This window comes from Chiloscyllium plagiosum, unplaced genomic scaffold (genome assembly GCF_037043375.1).
Source record: "Chiloscyllium plagiosum isolate Xiang-an unplaced genomic scaffold, Cpla_swu_hap1 HiC_scaffold_21, whole genome shotgun sequence".
Taxonomy (NCBI): domain Eukaryota; kingdom Metazoa; phylum Chordata; class Chondrichthyes; order Orectolobiformes; family Hemiscylliidae; genus Chiloscyllium; species Chiloscyllium plagiosum.
Window position 1 is genome coordinate 51,751,888 of NW_028270159.1, and position 23,790 is coordinate 51,775,677.

At 43.8% G+C, this 23,790-nt stretch overlaps 1 protein-coding gene across 8 annotated transcripts in view; it reads left to right on the forward strand.

The window, feature by feature from the left end:
- grin1a (glutamate receptor, ionotropic, N-methyl D-aspartate 1a) overlaps positions 1 to 23,790 on the forward strand; it is a 189,706-nt gene that overhangs the window by 118,035 nt on the left and 47,881 nt on the right. For all 8 annotated transcript variants that reach the window (XR_015760745.1, XM_087998561.1, XM_087998566.1 and 5 more), the window contains 9 exons: positions 1,256 to 1,339; positions 5,334 to 5,469; positions 9,366 to 9,499; positions 13,548 to 13,712; positions 15,334 to 15,452; positions 18,463 to 18,575; positions 19,426 to 19,574; positions 20,646 to 20,803; positions 22,923 to 23,084. Coding sequence is in view for 7 of the 8 variants with exons in the window: in XM_087998561.1 (XP_087854687.1) it covers positions 1,256 to 1,339; positions 5,334 to 5,469; positions 9,366 to 9,499; positions 13,548 to 13,712; positions 15,334 to 15,452; positions 18,463 to 18,575; positions 19,426 to 19,574; positions 20,646 to 20,803; positions 22,923 to 23,084 (1,220 nt within the window). In the remaining variant the exon portion in view is untranslated. The remainder of the gene's footprint in view (positions 1 to 1,255; positions 1,340 to 5,333; positions 5,470 to 9,365; positions 9,500 to 13,547; positions 13,713 to 15,333; positions 15,453 to 18,462; positions 18,576 to 19,425; positions 19,575 to 20,645; positions 20,804 to 22,922; positions 23,085 to 23,790) is intronic.

Below are 23,790 nucleotides of genomic sequence, written 5' to 3' on the forward strand. Positions count from 1 at the left end.
ACATCTCTGCTGTTCTCAAAAGCTTCATGCATTCTCAGTTTTAATCGCTCCAACATTGGCCATGACTTCAGCAGCCTAAGCTCCAGAGTTTGGAAATACTCCCTGAACCGCTCCACCTTTTAAACGGTCTATGAAACTGGAACTGTAAAAGGTGTGCTGTGATCATGTGAGGTGTTATATAGATAAAGTTTCTTTTCTGTGTTAAATACCCTCACCCCCACCTCATTGATGCCATAAACTTCTAAATGCAATTCTTACCAGTCAAAGAAAATTAATGTTGTTTTATGATTGTATGATAAGAACTTATTAGTAAGGGGATAAAGGGTTATAGGGAGAAGGCAGGAGAATGGGGTTTGGAAACACATGAGCCATGATTGAATGGTGGACTGAATGACTTAACTCTGCTCCTATATGAGATGATTGACAAAAGGAGAAACTTCTTTACTCAGAGAGTTGATAGGATTTGGAATTCACTGCCTGGGAGAGTGGTCGAGGCAGATTCCATAGGAGGATCCAGAGAGCTGGATATATATATTTGGAAGTGATGAAGCTCAAGGGCTACGGAGAAGGGGCTGGAGAATGAGACCAGTTGGGTATCTCTTTCAGAAGCTGCTGGGTATGATGGATCAAATAGCCTCCTTCTGTTATGTAAAATTCTATTCTGGTCTTATGGTCTTAAAACAGCTCAGTCCTTTTAAGCTCACTAGTCTACAAATATGTCTAATTGTACCAGCGTGATGGGACCTTTTTCTGTGTCTCTGCAACATGGAACCCCTGCAGGATTACAAGGTATCCAGTCTTGTTCCCACGTGACACAGGTGATTCCACCATATTAACAAAGAAAATCAAATAATTTGGTATATGTCAAATTATGAAGTGTTTAAATAGATCATATTTTGTGACAGTTGCTTTTCACATCTAGCCCCAAGATTGTTAAATACTATACAGAAATAAGTATGTAAACAAATTAGAAAGTTGATTTTCTGATCATTAAGTGAGGTTTGTCAGCAGAGTTTATTTCCTTCAGCAAGTATAGGTAAATGAGCAGTGTAAATTTTGATTTAAAGTGAAGTCCCAAATTATAATCCACTCTCGAGATTTCCTTGTTACTCGTTCATGCCTTGTCAACACTTTGAGCTCAGAATAGACTAGCAGGTATTGTTTCTGGAAGATATGTGTTTGATTGCTCTCCCTAGCTCAGTGTTTTACATCCTTCACGTCAATAACTCTTTTCCATGTTTAATTAATTCCACAGGTTCTGCTGAACGATAAGAAAATCATCTGGCCAGGTGGCGAACTAAATACACCTAAAGGCTTTCAGATGTCAACTAAATTAAAGGTATAAACCTGGGCAAACATTCTCCAGTAGCAGAACAAAATCTAGCAGGTGTGAAGTTAAAACACTGGATTGTTTGCCTGAGACAAAGTTAACATAATGGAGAGTACAGAGGATAGCAAATGGGCAAAACTGTGGCAGATGGAGTTCAATGTGAGTGTGAGATTATCCATTTTGGACTGAAAAGGATACATCAGGGTACTTTCTAGATGATGTGAAGTTAAATACAGTGGATATCGGAAGAAATTTGGAGATGCAGGCGCATAGATCTTTAAAATGTCACAAACAAAAATAATCAAAAAAAGCTAAAGGAATACTGGCCTTTATTTCTAAGCACTGGAGTTATGCTGCAGTTACACAAACCCCTGTTTTGACCCCATTTGGAATACTGTTAACAGATCTGGGCATTACACCTTCGGAAGGATATATTGGCCTTGGAGGGAGTACATTGTAGGTTTACAAGATTGACACTTGTATGTCAGGGATTAGTTATGAGGAGATATGATACAAATTAGGCCTAAGTGAAAGTGAGGACTGCAGATGCTGGAGAACAGAACTGAAAAATGTGTTGCTGGAAAAGCGCAGCACCTGACTGCCCTGGCCGACCCATTGTCTCAGCCTGCTCCTGCCCCACCAAACTCATCTCTGCATACCTCGACACGGTCCTGTCCCCTTTAGTCCAAGAACTCCCTACCTACGTTCAGGACACCACCCGCGCCCTCCGCTTCCTCCATGACTTTTGCTTCCCAGGCCCCCAACGCCTTATCTTCACCATGGACATCCAGTCCCTATACACCTCCATCCCCTATCACAAAGGCCTCAAAGCCCTCCACTTCTTCCTCTCCTGCCGTACCGACCAGTACCCTTCCACTGACACCCTCCTTCGACTGACTGAACTGGTCCTCACTCTGAACAACTTCTCTTTCCAATCCTCCCACTTCCTCCAAACCAAAGGAGTAGCCATGGGCACCCGCATGGGCCCCAGCTATGCCTGCCTCTTCGTCGGAAAAGTCCATCTTCCGCAGCTACACTGGCACCAACCCCCAGCTTTTCCATCGATGACTGTATCGGCGCTGCCTCGTGCTCCCACGAGAAGGTTGAACAGTTCATCCACTTTACTAACACCTTCCACCCCGACCTCAAATTTACCTGGACCATCTCAGACTCCTCCCTCCCCTTCCTAGACTTCTCCATTTCTATCTCGGGTGACCGACTCAACACGGACCGACTCCCACAGCTACCTAGATTACACCTCCTCCCACCCTGCCCCCTGTAAAAACGCCATCCCATATTCCCAATTCCTTCGCCTCCACCGCACTTGCTCCCAGGAGGACCAATTCCAATACCGAACAACCCAGATGGCCTTCTTCAAAGACCGCAATTTCCCCTCAGACGTGGTTGACGATGCTCTCCACCACATCTCCTCCACTTCCTGCTCCTCCGCCCTTGAACCCCGCCCCTCCAATTGCCACCAGGACAGAACCCCACTGGTCCTTACCTACCACCCCACCAACTTCCAGATACATCGTCATCATTTCATCATTTCCACCACCTCCAAACAGACCCCAGCACCAAGGATATATTTCCCTCCCCTCCCCTATCAGCGTTCCGGAAAGACCACTCCCTCCGTGACTCCCTCGTCAGGTCCACACCCCCCACCAACCCAACCTCCTCTCCCGGCACCTTCCCCTGCAACCGCAAGAAATGCAAAACTTGCGCCCATACCTCCCCCCTCACTTCCCTCCAAGGCCCCAAGGGATCCTTCCATATCTGCCACAAATTCACCTGCACCTCCACACACATCATTTATGCATCCGCTGCACCCGATGTGGCCTCTTCTACATTGGGGAGACTGGCCGCCTACTTGTGGAACGTTTCAGAGAGCACCTCTGGGACACCCCGCACCAACCAATCCAACCACCCCGTGGCTGAACACTTTAACTCCCCCTCCCACTCCACCAAGGATATGCAGGTCCTTGGCCTCCTCCATCGCGAGACCATGGCAACACGACGCCTGGAGGAAGAGCGTCTCATCTTCCACCTAGGAACCCTCCAACCACAAGGGATGAATGCAGATTTCTCCAGCTTCCTCATTTCCCCTCCCCCCCCACCTTATCTCAGTCCCAACCCTCGAACTCAGCACCGCCTTCTTGACCTGCAATCTTCTTCCCGACCTCTCCGCCCCCACCCCCTCTCCGGCCTATCATCCTCACCTTAACCTCCTTCCACCTATCGCATTCCCAACGCCCCTCCCCCAAGTCCCTCCTCCCTACCTTTTATCTTAGCCTGCTTGGCACACCCTCCTCATTCCTGAAGAAGGGCTTATGCCCGAAACGTTGATTCTCCTGCTCCTTAGATGCTGCCTGACCTGCTGCGCTTTTCCAGCAACACATTTTTCAGCTACAAATTAGGCCTGTTTTCTCTCGAATTTATAAGGTTAAGGTGTGATCTGATTGAAGACGTCACGATATTAACAGGAAAATACAGGATAGACAAACATTTCCACTGGTTGGGAAATCTAGAACTAGGGCAAAATTGGAGAATTAAGGCTAGAGCATTCAGGAGAGATGTTAGGAAAGAATGTTAGATATTTGGAACTCTCTTCCACAGATATTGAGGGATATGGGCCAAAAACATGTATATGGAACTAGGTCACAGATAAGCATGATTTCAATGAATGGTGGAACAGGCTCAGGGGCTAAACGACCTCCAACTGTACCTCTGAGTCAATGCCAATTACAATTGATTTCCAAAATACTCCGCTTCATAGATTAAACAATGATTGGTCCGTTTCACAGTTCAGGAAGGTTCAATTCCCTATGTGCTGCTGATATACTGTATGGTGTCCAGCAGAGAAACTCATTGTTCAGTGATGATGGAGGAGGAATGGGACAAATGACCAGGCTTTTGGCATGACAATAAAGAAAGGGTCAGTAATTCAGCCATTATACGTTACCACAGATGGATTAAAGGAATGAAATACAGTAGAACCTTGATTATCCAAACATCAATTATCCAAATTTCGGATTAACCAAACAAGATCTCAAGGTTCATAAAAACGGCATTAGGCAACTCAGTGTTCAGTTATCAGCGAAATGGCATTATGGTGTGCATTGTTGGCTAACCGAGAAATGTTCGGATCACCAGCACTCATAAATTAGCACTTGTTTCCGGTTATCCGAACGATCACTTATCCGAACAAAATACTCCTCGCTTCTCTCATTCGGATAATCGAGGTTCTACCGTATCCAATTTAATAGTAATGGCTCGTGCAGGAAAAGCAGTTCTGATCATTGTCAAATTGTCATGTCAATGAAAGGTTGTAAAAATGGCAATGCAGGTGTTTGCACTGAAAATAGTTTGGTTACCTATTTAATACACCATACGTCAATTCACTGGTTTATAACCTCAGCTGCAAGCCGGTAACAAATATATTCACCTTTGGCCAGCACATAGCACATTCGAGTAAGGCTGAGTATAATGTTTACCTCGCCATGCATCCCTTGCTTTATTCTGACTCTGTCTCTTACAGGAGTGGGCATTGAATCTGAATGCAATCCCACATATAATTTACCAGTAACTAGCAACTTGTGCAGGTTCATGTTGTGTAATGGGAATAAACTTGGAGAGTGCCTGCTGTGGATTTGCACAACTGCTTGGTGATTTATTTGAAAGGCTGAAATCTCTTAGATATCTGTTTGCAGTATTGAGACTTGCAATAAAAGCTCCAAGTTTAAAACATTTAAAACTGCTGGGTTTTAAATTCAGAACCTGGATTTCTACACCCACAGTCACATTGCCTCAACGTGAGTATCAAGTTCGACTGAACAAAGTCTGAATTATATCACAACAAATGCTTCCGCTACAATCGGGAAAAGTTTGCCTGCTTTCTTTGTAAGCTTCTTATGAGCTGTTCACAAAGCAGATGCAGTTCCAAAAGATTTACTCCTAAAGTTTATTCAGAAACGTGATTGAATCTTTTCTGTTTTACCCAAAGATTGTCAGTATTTACCAGGAGCCTTTTGTATATGTGAAGCCAACACTACCAGATGGAACATGCGAGGAAGAGTATACAATTAGCGGGGACCCCATTAAAAAAGTGATCTGCACTGGACCAAATGCAACTGTGCCAGGTAAGCAGCACAATACCACCCTGCTGTTCACACAAGAAACACAACTCACACCCATGGTACCCATGATACTATAATCACAGCACCCTAACATAACTGATCACCCTCTAGTATTACCACCATCGCCCCAAATACAATTCATTATACCTGCCAAATTATTAATAACAAAATGAATCACCCCCTCACAAATAGAACACATCACCCACCCTTAATTAACCCATTACCTACTACAAATCAAACCATTCCATCTCCACTTTCCCTCCGCAAATATAACCTGCCCTCTTCTCATAGGCAGCCCCTTGAGAGGAGGACAACTTTCTTCCACTGAGAGAGCTGGGAGAGAGGTGATTGAACAGTCCGATACTGAACCCATCCCCTCCCCACCCTGCTATAGAAGGCTGTGGCACATTTACGTTTTTGTTTGCACTTGGCCTCCACCTGGGCTTGTCGAAAGTACTCGAGATGGAGAGCACCTTCGTGATGATTAACCTCATATTTAGACAATCTTGGGCAAGAGATTCCCACAAGCCAATGGGGTACAGCATTTTTTCAAGGAGGCCTTGAGGATATCCTTGAAACAGTTCCTCCATCTCCTGGCAACCACTTGTAATGAAGCTCAGAGCAGAGACATTGTCTTGGGAATCTAATGTAAGACAGTGAAGGTGGACGAGAACGTTCAGGTGATGGTGTTCCCATGTCAGAGTGAACAAAAATATCATCATCAGTACTCAACACACAGGAGAAAAATATAGGTCTGCTTCTTACATTTTAAAATTGCAGACTACACTCTTTTTGAGAAAAGTGTCGTTTATAATTCATAATTTATTGCTGTTGATCCCTAGTTCCTCTTGAGAAGATGGTGGTGAACTGCCTTTCTGAACCACTGTAGTCCTTGTGCTGGAGGTAGACCCACAATGATGTTAGGGAGGGAGTTCCAGGATTTTGACCAAACATCACTGAAGGAATGTTGATGTAATTCCAAGTCAGGATAGAGTGTGGCTTAGGTGATGGTGTCCCCATGTATCTGCTGCTTTTGCCCGTCTAGGTTGTAGAGGTCCCATGTTTGGATGTTGCTGTCTATGCAGTCCTGGGGAGTTATTGCAGAGCAACATGTGGATTGTACACACTGCTGCTGTAATGCTTTGGTGGTGAAGGGAGTGAATGTTGAAGATGATGGTTACCAATTGAGATTGCTGCTTTGTTCTGGATGGTTTCAACTTTCTTGAGTGTTGTTGGAGTTAAACCCAGCTGGGCAAGTAGAAAGCATTCCTTCACATTCCAGACTTGTGCCTTAGTGGATGGGTTTTAGGTAGCCAGGAGGTGAGTTACTCTGTTGTGTTCTTGTACCGTATTTGTACGGTTAGTCCTGGTTAGTTTCTGGTGAAAGCTAATCCCAATATTTTGAGGATTTCTAGATACTTGTTAACACTTGTGGACAGGTTGCACATTTCCAAAGGAGTTACCCAGTGGACAATTTTCTCCACAGGTAATTGTCCAAAAAGGCACCTGCACCCAAAATTCATCCGTGACCTGCGACCCAAAAGAACAGCAATCAACAGGATTCCCCAGGGGATTGCTGCTGACTATTTCCCATGTTTCCTTTAACTTTATGCACAAGGGTAATTCAGCTCACCAAAAGAGTATCCTTAATTGGTCTAGTCTCTACATTCTAGATTCCACATTTCCGGGACTCCCAAATCCTGCTTCAGCACAGGTGATATTCCTGCTCCACAGATGCTGCCTGACCTGCTGTGCTTTTCCAGAACCACTCTACTCTTGACTCTAATCTCCAGAATCTGCAGACCCCACCTCTGCTTAGCGAGGAGTCAGCTGACTGCTTGCTTCAATGGTCAGTTGCCTCTGGGATCCACGCATGCATGAACCATGGACTCCCCACAGTCTGCCCCCCATGAGGTTTGAATTGAGGCCTAGAATTGTGATTCCCAGCAAATTCCAGCATTGTTGCCATAGTGGAGGTATTATCCCGGGACCTCCATGTGAGGATGAGCATGTTAGGTTCTGGATCAGTGGTGCTGGAAGAGCACAGCAATTCAGGCAGCATCCGAGGACAGGCAAAATCGACGTTTCGGGCAAAAGCCCTTCATCAGGAATAAAGCTTTAAAGGCAGAGAGCCTGAAGCGTGGAGAGATAAGCTGGTGGGGGTGGGGAGAGAGTGGCATAGAGTACAATAGGTCAGTGGGGAAGGAGATGAAGGTGATAGGTCAGGGAGGAGAGGGTGGAGTGGATAGGTGGAAAAGGAGCTAGGCAGGTCGGACAAGTCCGGACAGGTCAGGGGATCGAGTTGCTGGAGGTTAGAAGCTAGGATGAGGTGGGGGAAGGGGAAATGAGGAAACTGTTGAAATCCACATTGCTTCAGGGCTGAGGAAATGACCTGGGAGTTGCAGTGAGAGAGAGACTCCCTGAGATTCTTGTAGAGAGAGGAGGAAAACTTCTTCAAGGCAGGCATCCTTGCAAGAGGATTCGCAGTAGGGTTAAAATCAACGAGGTAAAAACAATGACTGCAGATGCTGGAAACCAGATTCTGGATCAGTGGTGCTGGAAGAGCACAGCAATTCAGGCAGCATCCGAGGACAGGCAAAATCGACGTTTCGGGTGTTTAGGTATGAGGATGCTGTCATCCACATTTCCTATGTTTTGACTATTGGCAAGGAAGTCCTCAGCTAGCATATCATCCCAGGTGCAAAGGTCTCTTCAGACCAGCAGAACCAGCTAATGTACTCAGACTGTGAATATCAGTGCTTGCTGCAGTGTCGCTGAGCACGAGCAATGGATTGAGACCTCTGATAACCTGAAGCTTCAGTTATTTTTATCTAAATTTGTTGATGTGTCCACTCTTGGAACGTGATCTAGCTGTTGTTGGAGTCTGCAATTAGTGACCTTCACAATGACATTTGTAATATTGGCCCATCTTAAGCCTCTCTCTCACCTCCCAAATCCACGCAGTCCTTCTAGGAACTTCACATTTGAACAAACCTAATCTCAGTATGTCACAGCATGAAAAAACCTTTATCAAAGTCATTAATGACATTGTATGTGACCAACATTGGTAAACTTTCCTTCCCTTGTCCTTGTCGATTTTGCCTGTCCTCGGATGCTGCCTGAATTGCTGTGCTCTTCCAGCACCACTGATCCAGAATCTGGTTTCCAGCATCTGCAGTCATTGTTTTTACCTGAGCATGTTAGGTGTCACACGAGCCAATCGGCTTGTTAAGAGCTGACCAGCAAACCTCTTGGCCTATCGCAGGTCTCAGCAGTGGCTTCATTGCTGGTTCACCAGATGATTATGGCCAATTTCAGGCTGGCAGCTTCTGGGTCCTAAAGTCCAGCTATCAATGCCTACCCTTCAAGTGAGAAGATAAGTCTTTTTTTTTATCATGGAGTGGACGTAATTGGGAGAGGAGTTCATGTGAGTTGAAGGCCAGGGTAGTGGAGGGGATTAGCTTTGAGAAGCCACACCTTGCTATCTTTCCATTCCTTCAGTTGCCCCTAGATTGGGATAATTCAAATCCCCTCCCAACCCGACAGACAGGTCACTCTAGTTACCCCAGTCAGGAAACCAGCCACTTTCTGATCTGTTGCGAATGCAGATAATGGGGGGGGGGGGGAAATAGAGACCCTGACATGGCTGTTAAGTGACCATTTAAGGGCTTTAATTGCTGAAGAGTCAAGAAAAACCTCAGTGGAACTTCTTGCCTACTGCTTGGTGAGGTGGCAGGTATATCTCCAGCACCAACTCACCCAATTACTTCTCCTGCTCAGCACTTCTCTTGCCATCTTCTGGCAGGGGGATGATTCTGCTGTCTATTTATGTATTTGAAACATGGGAGCAGCACATTGTGGTTGAGGTTTTGCTAACTACACTTTGTTATATTTGGCAGGTCATCCAATTGTCCCTCAGTGCTGTTTTGGATTCTGTATTGATTTGCTGATCAAACTGGCGAGCACTCCGACCCTGAACTTCACCTATGAGGTTCATCTTGTCCAAGATGGGAAATTTGGAACACAGGAAAGAGTAGGTATTTCTTCATTCATTTCATGAGGGGGAACTCAGATAAGATCAGAAGACATGCACAGGGATCGATGTATACTGTTAACCCACAATCGGTTTTGGTGATTCAGGCAGCTGAATGATGCTGATTACCAGATTGCTACATACATTGCCCCTGTTGTTCATTAGCTGCACACATCAGCAGGAAGTCTGATAACAGAGGCAGCCACTGCTATGTAGAGGGGAGGTTTATTGTGGCTGCAAGAAAGCGGTCAAAGAGTCGTAGAGATGTACAGCATGGAAACAGACCCTTCGGTCCAACTTGTCCATGCTGACCAGATATTCCCAACCCAATCTAGTCCCATCTTCCAGCACCCGGCCCATATCCCTCCAAACCCTTCCTATTCATATACCCATCCAAATGCCTCTGAAATGTTGCAACCTCTACCACTTCCTCTGGCAGCTCATTCCATATACGTATCACCCTCTGTGTGAAAAAGTTGCCCCTTAGGTCTTTTTTATATCTTTCACCTTTCACCCTAAACCTATGCCCTCTAGTTCTGGACTCCCCCACCCCAAGGAAAAGACCTTGTCTGTTTATCCTATCCATGCCCCTCATGATTTTGTAAACCTCTATAAGGTCACCCCTCTATAAGGTCACGCTCCAGGGAAAACAGCCCCAGCCTGTTCAGCCTCTCCCTTTCGCTCAAACCCTCCAACCCTGGCAACATCCTTGTAAATCTTTTCTGAACCCTTTCAAGTTTCACAACACCTTTCCGATAGGAAGGAGACCAGAATTGCACGCAATATTCCAACAGTGGCCTAACCACTGTCCTGTACAGTGTAGGCCCTAAAAGTGAACGATGACTGAGTGAACCTTTTAAATGCAGATTCTTAATTCCCTCTTTACAGCATAAATGGACTAAGTGACAATTTGAGACTGACTGAATTTAAAAGGACATTAAACAATGGAAAGCAAGAGGAACAAAAGCACCGAAAGAGACAAAACAGCTCAAGGGTCTTAAAAAAAACTACAAATTATATTGAATCATTTAATTAAGAGAAAATATACCTCAGCTGCTACAATTTTGAACTATGACAGAATGTAATACATTGCGTATGGCAATCTAATCTTGCACCATAAAGTGCTACACCTGAACTTCTTAGTAACAGCAAATCCATCAAAAAATTCAAACTAACATTTGTTTGAACAAGTGTGAGTTAAATTCATAGGAGTAAAGCAAGTTGATATCCTGAGACATTGGTCAGAAATAGTTTGAGAGCTGGAAGAGTAATTCTTCATTTATGGTGCAATGGTATATCATAAACATCTTGCAGGTGCCTCTTCGCAGATTAGTTAGATGGTGAGTAAATCTCAAATGTTAATAGGTAATTGGATTTGCCGATTTTTTAATATTGTTAAGCAGTATTCTAGCCTAGAATTTTAAATGCTTCTCACGAGAAAATTAAACTAACTTTACTACTGCCACTACCCTCTGAGAAGAAGTTACACCAAAGAGGAAATGAATAAGTAAACGAATCACAGCACTCAAAGCTTTCAGAGCAACTTTCCCCATTCAGAATTATAGATTACAACATGGCTACCGAAGTTCCTCTCAACTGCTGGGTGCACAGAAACCTGGAATGTAATGGGCACAATTAGCAGACCGTACACAACAAAGAAAAACTAAAGGCAACACTGAAACAGATTAAAACTCAGGAAATACACTGCCCATTCCAAAGCCCAGTATGACAAACACGGCTTATGAAGTCAGAAGTCACATGACACCAGGCCACAGTCCAACAGGTCCACCTGAAATCATAAGCTTTCCGAGAGCTGTTCCCCCCCACCACACACCCCCACACCCCCGTCACTTCACCTGATGAAGGAGCAGCGCTCCGAAAGCCTGTGACTTCAAACAAGCCTGTTGGACACTAATCTGCTCATCAGCGTGGACTCAAATGGGGCTCTTGCTCTTGGGTTCCATGTTAACTATATTGTAAGATCCAAATAGTTATTCAATTTCCAACTTCAACAATAATATTAAGATCCATTTGGTGCACAGTTCTTTTTTCTCTATCTGGTCTCTGACACAAAATATTATTTGTCACTTTGATGCACATTAGGGTCTACCTGCAACTTGCATGTAACCTCTTTCAGCTAACTGCTCTGACAGCTTTCTCTCATACTTTTCGGCATGATTGACCAGAGTTAAAAGCTTTGTTCATTTGTGTCACATCTGGTTGCTAGTTGTTTCAATCATTTTCAATGTTAGCCAATTGTCTTGTTTAATGGATGAGAAGATAATGGAATGGAAAATTGTGTTTTTCTTCTGAGTGAAATAGGTTGTGAGAACATACCTTGCTGAGTTGTAGTTATTTTGCATAGATTCAAGTGTTTCAAAAATAAATTTCAATTCTTCACCCCTTAGTAGAAATGTGAAACCATTATTATTTTGCTGTGTGTGGTTTCAAAATCTGTTACACCTTTGAAAGGTCACAACCACTTTCACCAATTGAATTAGCAGCTTTTCATATAACATCTCAGAAACACCATTCATCCCTTGAATGACTGCACAATGGTAGTTAGCTCACAGCCAGCAGTATTCCATAAACAGCAATGAGATCATTCCTTTCTTTTTGACTGTATTGTTTGACTGCCAGATACCACAGGGACACACTGTTCTTCCTTTAGTGGCTTGAGTTTGATGACATTTAATGAACAGAATAATCAAATAGGCCTCAACTTAATAGCCCAATAGAGATATTAAAACACACTGGAGTATCAGTCCAGTGTACATTCTCAAGTGCTAATGTGGAATTCAGGTCTTCACACCTCCAGCTCACCGAGGTAATGTAACACCAATGATCCAAGCAGAGAGTTCTATAAGTGAGTTTTGAGAAGATTTGTAGCTCAGGTTGAGGTTCTGGGTGTAAGTTTGCTCATTGAGCTGGAAAGTTCATTTTCAGATGTTTCGTCACCATACTAGGTAACATCTTCAGTGAGCCTTCACACGAAGCTTCATCCGGAGGCTCGCTGAAGATGTTACCTAGAATGGTGACGAAACGTTTGAAAAGGAACCTTCCAGCTCAGCGAGCAAACCTACATCCAGAGAGAGTTCTGTCTTTGAATCTCCAAGAAGTATTTCAGGCAACAGCAGTGTGTGGGAGAGTGTTTCTGTTCCTGTTTAATACAGAATTTTAGCATGCCAATGAAGAATTCTTCACCACCACCCCATCCCCACAAGCTTCGCATTTCAAACATTCTGCACCAATTATTTGAAAGCTTACAGAAATCTTAGACATCTTTAAGAGGGTTAAAAACAGGGTTACAATTCTGTGAGACTTCAGGGTGCTGGGGTGAGCGAGGTCGCTGGCCCATATCAACCTGGTTTAGTTTGATCTCTGACTTACCAAACTGCTACCACACAGCTAAATGCCACATTGGAGTAAAGCCAGCAAGCAGCATAGTGAACTGTCTGACTGTCCAAATCTGCCAGTTCAGTCTAGCCAGCAGATTGAACCCCAATTACTAACCAGATCTTCCAAAAGGAATATGTACATTTAATGGTAAGTGACCACATAAGGGGCAGTTTGTCTTGATCAATGCATTTTAGATTTTTGAGGATAAACTAGACTTGCAGGCGGGTGGGTGCAGAAAGATTGTTGCATTCAAAAGATGGAACACAGTGACATATTAGACCTAGTGGCACAGCATTTTCAGACCCATCACACCACAATCAGTCTGGAGGTCTGGTCAATGTTTCAAGTGAATAGATCTAAGTTGTAATTCAGGGCACTGTTCAGAGAGGGCAGCAGTGTACCATTATTGGGAGCATAACCTGCCATCAGACATAGAAACATGTTCTATATTTCAAGCAATCCTTTTCAAAACTAAGCTGAATGGTTGGGTGGAAGTAACTGAAGACAATTTGGTAGTTTGCAGAGTTGAGTTGTGATGAACCAATATTGCTCAGAACCAATTTCCAATTTCTCTCTCTCTCTCTCCCCCTCTCGATATCTTTGCCACTAATGTTTCCAAATGCTCATTGGATGCTCTGGTCTCTTCCAGGTGAATAACAGCAATAAGAAAGAATGGAACGGGATGATGGGCGAGCTGCTGAGTGGGCTTGGTGATATGATTGTCGCCCCTCTAACCATCAATAATGAACGTGCCCAGTATATTGAATTCTCTAAACCCTACAAGTACCAAGGACTCACCATTCTAGTGAAGAAGGTATCGGCATAGAGATTCTATCTCCCAGCTACTCATCCACTCACCGAGCCATCCACTCACCGAACCATGTTTTCATGCAGTTGTCTAGTCATCTTACCATCGAAGTGCTTCACTCTGTGAACAACAAGCAAGTGAGGTTGTTTTCTTTGAACATACGCTCTCGGGATGTGGGTATCACTGGTTGGGCCAGCATTTATTGCTCATCCCTAGTTGTCCTGGAAATGGTGGTAGTGAGCTGCCTTCTTGAACCACTGCAGTTCATGTGCTGTAGGGAGACCCATAACGCCATAAGGATGGGGGTTTCAAGAGTTTGACCCAGCGACACTGAAGGAATGAAGATGTTTTTCCAAGTTAGGAAGATGAGTGGCTCAGAGATGAACTTGCGACTGGTAGTGTTCCCATGGTGTCCATTACCCTTGTCCTTCGAGATGATGAAAGTTGCAGGTTTGGATGTTGCTGTCTAAGGATTCTTGGTGTATTGCTGTAGTGCATCTTATAGATACAATGCTTGCAGTGTGTGTTAGTGGAGGGGGTTTAAGGTGGTAAATGCTGATCAAGTACATTGCCTTGTCCTAGAGTGGCATCAAGATTCTTGAGTGTTATTGGAGCTACGCTCATCCAGGCAAGTGGAGAGTATTCCATCACACTCTTGACTTGTGCCTTATAGATGGTAGACAGGCTTTGGAGAGTCAGGAGACGAATTCCCAGTCTGTAACTTGCTGTTGTTGCCATAGTATTAAATGGCTGGCCTGGTTCAGTTTCAGGTCAATGGTAACTCTCAGGATATTGATAGTGCATGACTCAGTGATGGTAATGCATTAGATGTCCAGGGAAGATAGTTAGATTCCCTTCTCTACAGACGAGGTTGAGCTACCACAGTGAGAACTATCAAGTTAGTTATTGAGTCATAGAGTCATACAGCTTGGAAACAGAGCCTTCAGTCCAATTCATCCATGCCGACCAGCTTTCCCAATTGAACTATTCCCATTTGCCTGTGTTTCACCGATATCCCTCTGAACCTTTCCTGTTCAAAATGCCCATGCATTCCCCTACCTATCAAATCCCTTCTCACCGTTGCTCTTCCAGTCTACTTTGGGCCCATCCCTATAGAGCTGAGTGCTGCCATAGACTCGGCTCAAACTGCACTTCCCAGATGGAACCATCGCTCTGTCCCCAGGATTTCAAATGGAGTATTGGTTGGCGATAGGAATGCACACAGTGACTCCCTGTGTTACTGTCCCTTCAGGCATCCTGGTGGTCACTCATGCCCTCTCTTCCTGCATATACTTAAGAGTTGGGGTGACCACATCAATGAATGCACTATCTGTGTAGCTCTCAAACTCTCAGATGCACTGGAGCAATGCCAGTTGTTGCTCCTGTTCTGAAAACTGGTCATGACTAACTCTGATAACTGTTATCCTTCTGCATGGACAATTGTGCCAAGTCCAGCGTGACAAAGTATATTGAAGTCTGTGGGAAGGGGGAGATAACAGTGACAGAGAGACTGTGCCCATATGTTGTTCCCAGAATGTTTCTGATTCCACTTCATTGCACCTACTGCTGTAAAAGTGAAGCCAACCTTCCATGCTCTGACTGCAGTGTTTCTGCTTCTGTGACATAGGAAATACCTCGCAGTACCCTGGATTCATTCATGCAGCCATTTCAGAGTACACTGTGGTTGCTGGTGGGCCTGTCTGTTCATGTGGTAGCTGTCATGCTTTATCTCCTGGATAGATTCAGGTTTGTGGTATCTTAATCAAATTCACTTCTGCTTTTCATTTTTTTTAGCTGATGGGATTCAATTTGTGAATTTCTGTGGTTGATGCTACTTATGCAGGTGGAGAATAAGGGTTGTGATCGTAGCAGGATAATTATATGTGAAAATATTTACCTTTGATCCACTGAGTACCTTGTCTATAACTGACAATAGGAAGTGGCAAGCGTATTAGATCAATATTTGGTAAGTTTTGACAGTGTGAGAAGAACACAAAGTATCAGTGGTACAAACAAACTGTGAAAACCATTGAGGCAAATAAATTAGTCTTGTTTAAAAATTGCTAATTGTAAAAATCAGGCTTAAGATATTTAAATGTCCAGATCCTGATGGGACCTCCAAGACAGATTTAAAAATAAATCTGGAAAATACTAAAAGTACTCAGCATGTTTGGCAAGATATGCAAAAGGAGAAAGTGAGAACTGCAGATGCTGGAGATCAGAGTTGAAAAATGTTTTCCTGGAAAAGCGCAGCAGGTCAGGCAGCATCCAAGGAGCAGGAGAATCGACGTTTCGGGCATAAGCCCTTCTTCAGGAAGATATGCAAAAGCAGAGTTAATGGGTGGTATTTTTGTCTCCCTAGCAGGGGAGGGGTAGATAGCAGGAAAGAAATCTTCATCTTTCCCACCACATCACCAACTGAGTGCTAGGCAGAAAGATGCATCGTTGACCTACTGACTGATGACCATTAAAGCCTGAAGTGGTCACTTCATGGTCACATAAGGGCTTGAACCTGTCATAAGTCTGGTCACCTGGCTCCTGGCAGCAGTGTAAAGTCGCTGCTTTCTGGCAGGATGACCTGCCTGACAGATTTGGTTGGGAGGGGGATGTCAGTGGGATAGGGAATCAATCTCCACCAAGCTAGGTACAGTTCAAGGCACAGTTGGAGGAGTGACAGAAAGCCAACAAACTGGCCTTACCTCCAGCATCCAAAAACCTTCTCCCCTTGGTCCCCACCCCACTATCTCCCAAAAAGAAACAGACATCTTCTCATCAGCCCAAATCTAAATGTCTGCACTGCCTGTGTCTTCCATTAATCTTCTAGATCAGGAGAGGTCTAGAGTGGTCAAGAAGCCATATGGCATGATTTCCTTCATCGGATGGGGTATTGAGTACAAGAGTTGGCAAGTCATGTTACAGTTGTATAGGACTTTGGTTCGGCCACATTTGGAACATGCATACAGTTTTGGTTTCCACATTACCAAAAGGATGGTGGATGCTTTGGACAAGGTGCAGAGGAGGTTCACCAGGATTTTGCCTGGTATGGAGAGCGATAGCTATGAAGAGAGGTTGAGTCGATTACGATTACTTTCATTAGAAAGACAGAGGTTGAGGAGGGACCTGATTGAGGTCTACAAAATCATGAGAGGTATAGACAGGGTGGTTAGCAAGGAACTTTTTCCCAGAGTGGGGTCTCAATTACTAGGCGTCACAAGTTCAGTGTGAGAAGGGGAATAGTTTAAGGGAGATATGTGCAAAACGTTCTTTATGCAAAGGGTGGTGGGTACCTGGAATGCGTTGCCGGAGAGGCAGTAGAGGTGGCACGATAACGTCATTTAAGATGTATCTAGGCAGATACATGAATGGTCAGAGGGATACAGACCTTTAGAAAATGGTCAATAGGTTTAGAGAGAGGATCTGGATCGGAGCAGGCTTGGAGTGTCGAAGGGCCTGTTCCTGTGCTGTAATGTTCTTTGTTCCTTGTTCTCCAGCTCCCAGTGGCCACTGGCTTCTGATTGGCCAAAAACTTCAGGCTTGGTAGGATTTCACCAGTGAGACCACCTGATAGACTGAGAAATCTGCCACTCACCACTCCACATCTGTAATTCGTGTTTGATCCAGTGGACTTTCACACTGGCGAGGACAGGGGTTTAGTCACCATTGAAGACTCCTTCCTCCACATCAAGTTCATTTTACATTAAATCACAGACAATGTTTCAGGTCAATGATGTTCTCTCAACTTTAAAGAGTTAGAGTTGTGAGATATTTTACACAATTAGAGGAGGGAAAGGTGTCTGATAGGATGTGGACAGGTTATACAAAACAAAAGGGCTATTGGAAGAAGGCAAAAGGAGATGGTATATAAGACAAATAATGAACCAAATGGTAAGAGTGAGGAGATGCAATCAGGACTAATCACATTTTAAGAAAATCTGAGGTAAATTTCCCTCTAATCTCCAAAAGCACTTGAAGAACTTTTAGGAAGACTGTTGTAAGCAACATCTAACCACTTCCTGTGTCAGGAAATGAGCTTCACTCTCTGAAACCCATCTAGTTATCTTTAATATTTTAGTTATTAAAGAGTCCAGACATCTGGTCCATAAGACTATAAGACATCAGAGCAGAAATTAGGCCATTCAGCCCATCGAGTCTGCTCTACCATTCAATCATGTCTGATAAGTGTCTCTACTCCATTCTCCCACTTTCTCCCCATAACTCTTGATCCCCTTGATATTCAAGAACCTATATGGTCCATACTGACTGCATTGAAAAGAAATACGTTTCGGCTTAAGACCACTATAACTTTTGTATTTTATAATGTTGAGCCCCATGACTGCCCTTCCCACCCACAATTCTCCTGCTCTGTAATCATGATCCCATGCCCACATACCTCGCTTCTTCTGTAGGTCCCCATTTTCTTGCTCTCCTACATTTGCCTGAATATTAACCAACCTCACACTATGATGGAAAGAAACCACATCAGGATATATTCCCTACCGCTGAAAAGTCTGAGGTAACTGAGATCAGAGTTGATTCATCAGTTGGTTGCCCAAAAGCATTTTGGCCAAATTGTATTTTACTGAGAAGTAGTGGCTGTTGTGTAGATGGTGAATTTGAATCAAAGATTTCCAATATTTCATCCTAATGGACAAGGCTCAAGCGGAAGGAGAGTTGCAAAAGGATAATCTGTGGTTGTAATATCAATTGGCAATCCATGATATGTGGAGTTGTAACATCTGTGTCTTCTGTCTTTCAGTCCCTTTGGGCGATTTAAAGTGAACAGTGAGGAGGAAGAGGAAGATGCGCTGACCCTGTCCTCAGCCATGTGGTTCTCCTGGGGTGTCCTGCTGAACTCTGGAATCGGAGAAGGTAAGCTGGGAATCGCTGAGTCCCTGCAGGTGTAAAGAGTCTCTGAGTCATTACAGTCTTCTCCTGGCTTTGTTACATATTTCCAAGTTCCTCAGTTTATATTTCATAATGTTCCAACCAATTCTACTTCCTTGATTCTCAAACTACCATTTATTATGTAACTACTACATATTTTTTAACTATCTATGTATATGAATGTAACTAATTTTAATGTATAAAAATTGTCTTTTTAAAATGTGGATTTACTTAAATGTGTATCTTTTAAAATAATTACCCAATCTGTTTACCACTGTCTCAATTGTAAATTACACGTGGCCTTGACTCCCTCTGTACAAAACTATATTTGATTCTCATTTGGTTATCACTGACAGTTCATTTGGAGAACAGCCCTTTAGAAGATTCTCCAGAGTCAATTGTAAGACTCTGTACTCTAAGACAATTGAAGGCTTTTCAGACTAAATTTAGCAGAACTTTTTTTTGCATAAGGATGTAAAGGAGTGTGGAGTTCAGGAGGGCAAGTCTGAGCCACTGTTCAGTGTGGTTTAAACTGAATTTCAGTACAGAGTTGGGGAGTTGAGTGGTTTCCTCCTGCCTTTAAACTCCAAGGCATACACTCACCGAAGAGATGGGAGAAGAACCATATAGCTGGGAGAAGGCTGACGTTTTATGGGCAGAGTTGGTTTTTGAGTGCTGTCTGCTATTTACAGGAGGGTTGTATATCTGGAATAACTGATGATAAGTTGAGATGTGGAAGGTCTAAGCAACACAGAGAGAGTGCAGCACAAAGAGAGGTGGTAAAGAATGAAGTTGCATTTGCCTAAATGGTGTCTCTTCAAACTACATCTTCCAGGGGCCCCCAGGAGTTTTTCTGCTCGAATCTTGGGCATGGTTTGGGCTGGCTTTGCCATGATTATCGTTGCTTCATACACAGCCAACCTGGCAGCTTTTCTGGTGTTGGACCGACCTGAGGAGCGGATAACTGGAATCAACGATCCCAGGGTAAAGATTTCACATTACTGTAAGAGCAGTACAAGAAATAGCATATGGTAGATCCTTTAACTACAGCTCGCCCTATGGTCATAGCCTAGAATTGCAGCAGCAACTGCTGCTGAGCAGAGATTTATCCAACACACCTCCTCCTAACACAAATATCGTGCTTGCTCCTTTGGTTCCGTGACCAGATATTAGGATTTCCCATATTCCCACCATGAAAGCTGGAATCCAGTGTAGATCACAAACATATCCTCACTTATGAATTTCTTTCAAAAGGGAGTGAGTGAGTTTGAGGAATGCGTCTTCAGAAAGTCATAATTTACCACTCATTATTTGCAGAATGTTTTAACAGCTTGGAGCAGACAGCTGTAAATACTTCTGATGCACGCACATATTTGTGAGAATGGACTGGATAGTGACAAACTGAAAGAAAGAGCACGTGCACTGTGACACCACCTCCTCTTCTTGACATCTCTTTTGACCCATGTTTTACTGTGGCATGATATCTGAAACAGCCTGGTATTAGCCAGAATAACAACAAACATGAATGCTCATATAATGTTCCTTTGTTAATTTTCCATGGTCATTGAGTCAGAGATGTACAACATGAAAATAGACCCTTCGGTCCAACTCGTCCATGCTGACCAGATATCCTAAATTAATCTAATCCCATTTCCCAGCATTTGGCCCATATCCCTTTAAACCCCTCCAATTCATATACCCATCCAGTTTCTTTTAAACGTTATAATTGAACCAGCCTCCACTACTTCCTCTGGCAGCTTATTCCATATACTCACCATATTTTGGATATTATTATTGTGGAACGGGTTAAACTAAATTGCCGTTAACATTTCCATTTTACTCTGATCTACAGCAGTTTTTCAGCATTTCACACTCTGGGACGGCTTTCCTCACTTGTTATGTGGTAGACTTGCAATGAAAATGTAAATTGTGCAATTTCTGACTTGCTGGCTGATATCTGGGAGGCCAGTTAAAAATATATCCTACATCTCTGTGTCTTGTGAATGTGAAATACGAATCCAAGCAGTTTTAACCCACCTTCTGTTTTGTTCACAGCTTCGTAATCCTTCTGATAAGTTTATCTATGCTACAGTGAAGCAGAGCTCAGTGGATATTTACTTCCGTAGGCAGGTGGAACTGAGCACCATGTACCGGCACATGGAGAAACACAATTATGAGAATGCAGCTGATGCTATCCAGGCTGTGCGAGATGGGTAATACTCTCAGCAACCTTTAAGACATTATTTAACCCTGCTTATACCGCTGTTAGTGATACAAAGTAATAGCTGTGTTCCCCTGATGCCCTGAACATTTTGTAAATCAGACAGACTCATTTTCAGGTCTTGAGCCTTTGAGTTATCAAGCCAAGCCATTTTTGAGGTGTTACTATAAGAGCTGATGATATAAATATCAGACAGGGTACATATGCTCAGGCATGGCAATGGTGCCCCCCAGCTTGATGGCATTCAGTGTCTAAAGGTCACCAATGAAGTATGGACCCACTTGGGGTAAGATTCTGAAGATCTGCTGTTATGGTACCAATGATGGATAGCTGGGTGTTGAGTAGATGATACTGTATATATTGGAGACTAATGTGGTATATGCTGTTTATCTGTCAGGCCGGCTTTAGGGTCTTCACTACACCGTCTAGAAAGCTCCCAGATTCCATCTCGAGTTCATAATGTTAACTGATCACTGCCTGTGTAGCAATTGGATACACAAACGGGGAAAATTCATGTCACGGTTTCAATTAATCATTATCCATAAAAGCCCGTTGAAACGTCCTGTCTTGAGATGAAATGAGAATGTAACTTGAACAGGCCTTTCCATGTGTGCACCTGTTGTATTAAACAGAGATCCAGAAGAATGAGCAGCTCAATCTCAAGCAGGCGTCCCCCTGTATACATAAAGAGTTCAGTTTCTGTAACATCCTTCACAACTGGACTACCCGAAGCACTTCTCTGGCACAGAAGCCCAATTGAAGTGAAATGTCTGTTGCATTGTAGGAAACAAAGCAGTCACCTTACCCAGGGTAAGATCCCAAGAACTGAAAGTTGAAGATGACCAGATCATTTTTGTTTTTAGTGATTTTTATTGAGGAATAAATATTGATTCAGACACCAGCATAGGTGTCTAACTTTTTTCCCACTTTCAGCTATTGTAGGAAAATCAATCACAATTTAGAAGGATTTATACAGCCCAGAGATCTCTTTACCAACCATGTGACCATGCACCCTAATTCATCTAACGTTTACACAACACCAGATTGTAGTCCAACAGGTTTAATTGGAAGCGCTAACATTCTAAGTGCTGCTCCTTTATCAGGTGATGAAGGAGCCACCTGATGAAGGAGCAGCGCTCCGAAAGCTAGTGCTTCCAATTAAACCTGTTGGACTATAACCTGGTACACATGTGATTTTTAACTTTGTACACCCTAGTCCAACACTGGCATCTCCATATCATCTAACATTCTTCAGCTTATATAAGAAGAAGGGTGGATTTGAATTAAATTTTCATTGCAGATAATCTGTAAGAAAACAATGATTCTGATGTACGAATGTGTCTTGTTAGCAGCAGACAGAAGGTCAGAGAGTGAAGATACCTCATTACATCCAATATGTGCAACACACTGTCACTGCATGTTATCAAGCTCAGTGTAAAGTGATTGGTAAATCTAATCCCGGAACAGCCAAAACATGAAACTGATCTTGATTGGTACAGAAAATGCTGTTTAGATCAGAGTGGTGCTGGAAAACCACAGCAGGTCAGGCAGCATCCGAGGAGCAGGAAAATCGACGTTTCGGGCAAAAGCCCTTCATCAGGAATAGAGGCAGGAAGCCTCCAGGGTGGAGAGATAAATGGGGGAGGTGGGGCTGGGGAGAAGGGAGCAGAGAGTACAGTAGGTGAATGGGGGTGGGGATGGAGGTGACAGGTCGGAGAGGAGGGTGAAGTGAATAGGTGGGAAGAGAGATTGGCAGGTAGGACAAATCATGAGGACAGTGCTGAGCTGGAAGGTTGGAACTGAGGTAAGGTGGGGGGAGGAGAAATGAGGAAACTGGTGAAGTCCACATTGATGCCATGGGATTGAAGTGTTCTGAGGCAGAAGATGAGGCGTTCATCCTCCAGGCGCGGGTGGTGAGGGAGCGGCGGTGAAGGAGGCCCAGGGCCTGCAAGTCCTTGGTAGAGTGGGAGGGGGAGTTGAAATGTTGGGCCACAGATAATGCTGTGGCAATCCTGAAAGTACTTTGGTCCCTTGAATTTGTCTATGTTGTTACACTCTTCAGATCCTTTCGTAGATACAGTGAAAGTTAATCACAGGATGTTTCATTCTAGGAAACTGCACGCATTCATCTGGGACTCGGCTGTGCTGGAGTTTGAAGCCTCCCAGAAATGTGACCTCATCACCACCGGTGAATTGTTTTTCCGATCGGGGTTTGGGATTGGAATGCGGAAGGACAGTCCATGGAAACAGGCTGTGTCACTAGCTATATTGAGGTAATATTCTAATAGCACAGCTTGTGGTTACACTATCTCCCTCTTGGGAGAAATCAGTATTTGACATTAGTAATCTTAAATCATTGTTTTCTAATCTAACTGTCCCTCCTCCTCGCTCTAAACACTTCAACTGAAATAAGAATGCTCAGCTCAGTCTGAATTCAAATCCAACATTATTTTTCTTTCTTTCCTTCTCTGTCTGTCTCCCCCATCTCTCTTTCTTTCTTTATTTCCTGATGTCCTTCTCTGTCTCTCTCTCTCTCTCTCTACCACTCCCCATCCTACCCTCCCAAATCCTGCCTGACCCTCTCTTTCTCTCTCACCTCCATTTGTGAATAAACCCTTTGCTATCCCAGAACATGTCATCTTGGCTTTAATGGAAAACGGACTGCAGTACAACGACACTTTCTAACTGAGTGAAGTCTCCCTCCCTATTTGCCCCAGAAGGTGTGTCTCTGGTGTTGATGGTGTTATCACCAAACGTCACCCTAGGTCTCTCCCTCTGCACTTCTTGCACTTGCCCTTCCTACGAGCATTTCACTTTGTTCAATCTCTGTCAGCTCTCATTCTGTACCACCCACCCAATACCAGAAGATTTTCTCACAGAGATGTCTTCATCGCTGCCCACCCTCAGGCTCTGTACTGAACAATTTCTCATACTGTAACCACCACACCAACTCATCATGCACTCTCTCCTCTGAGTTAA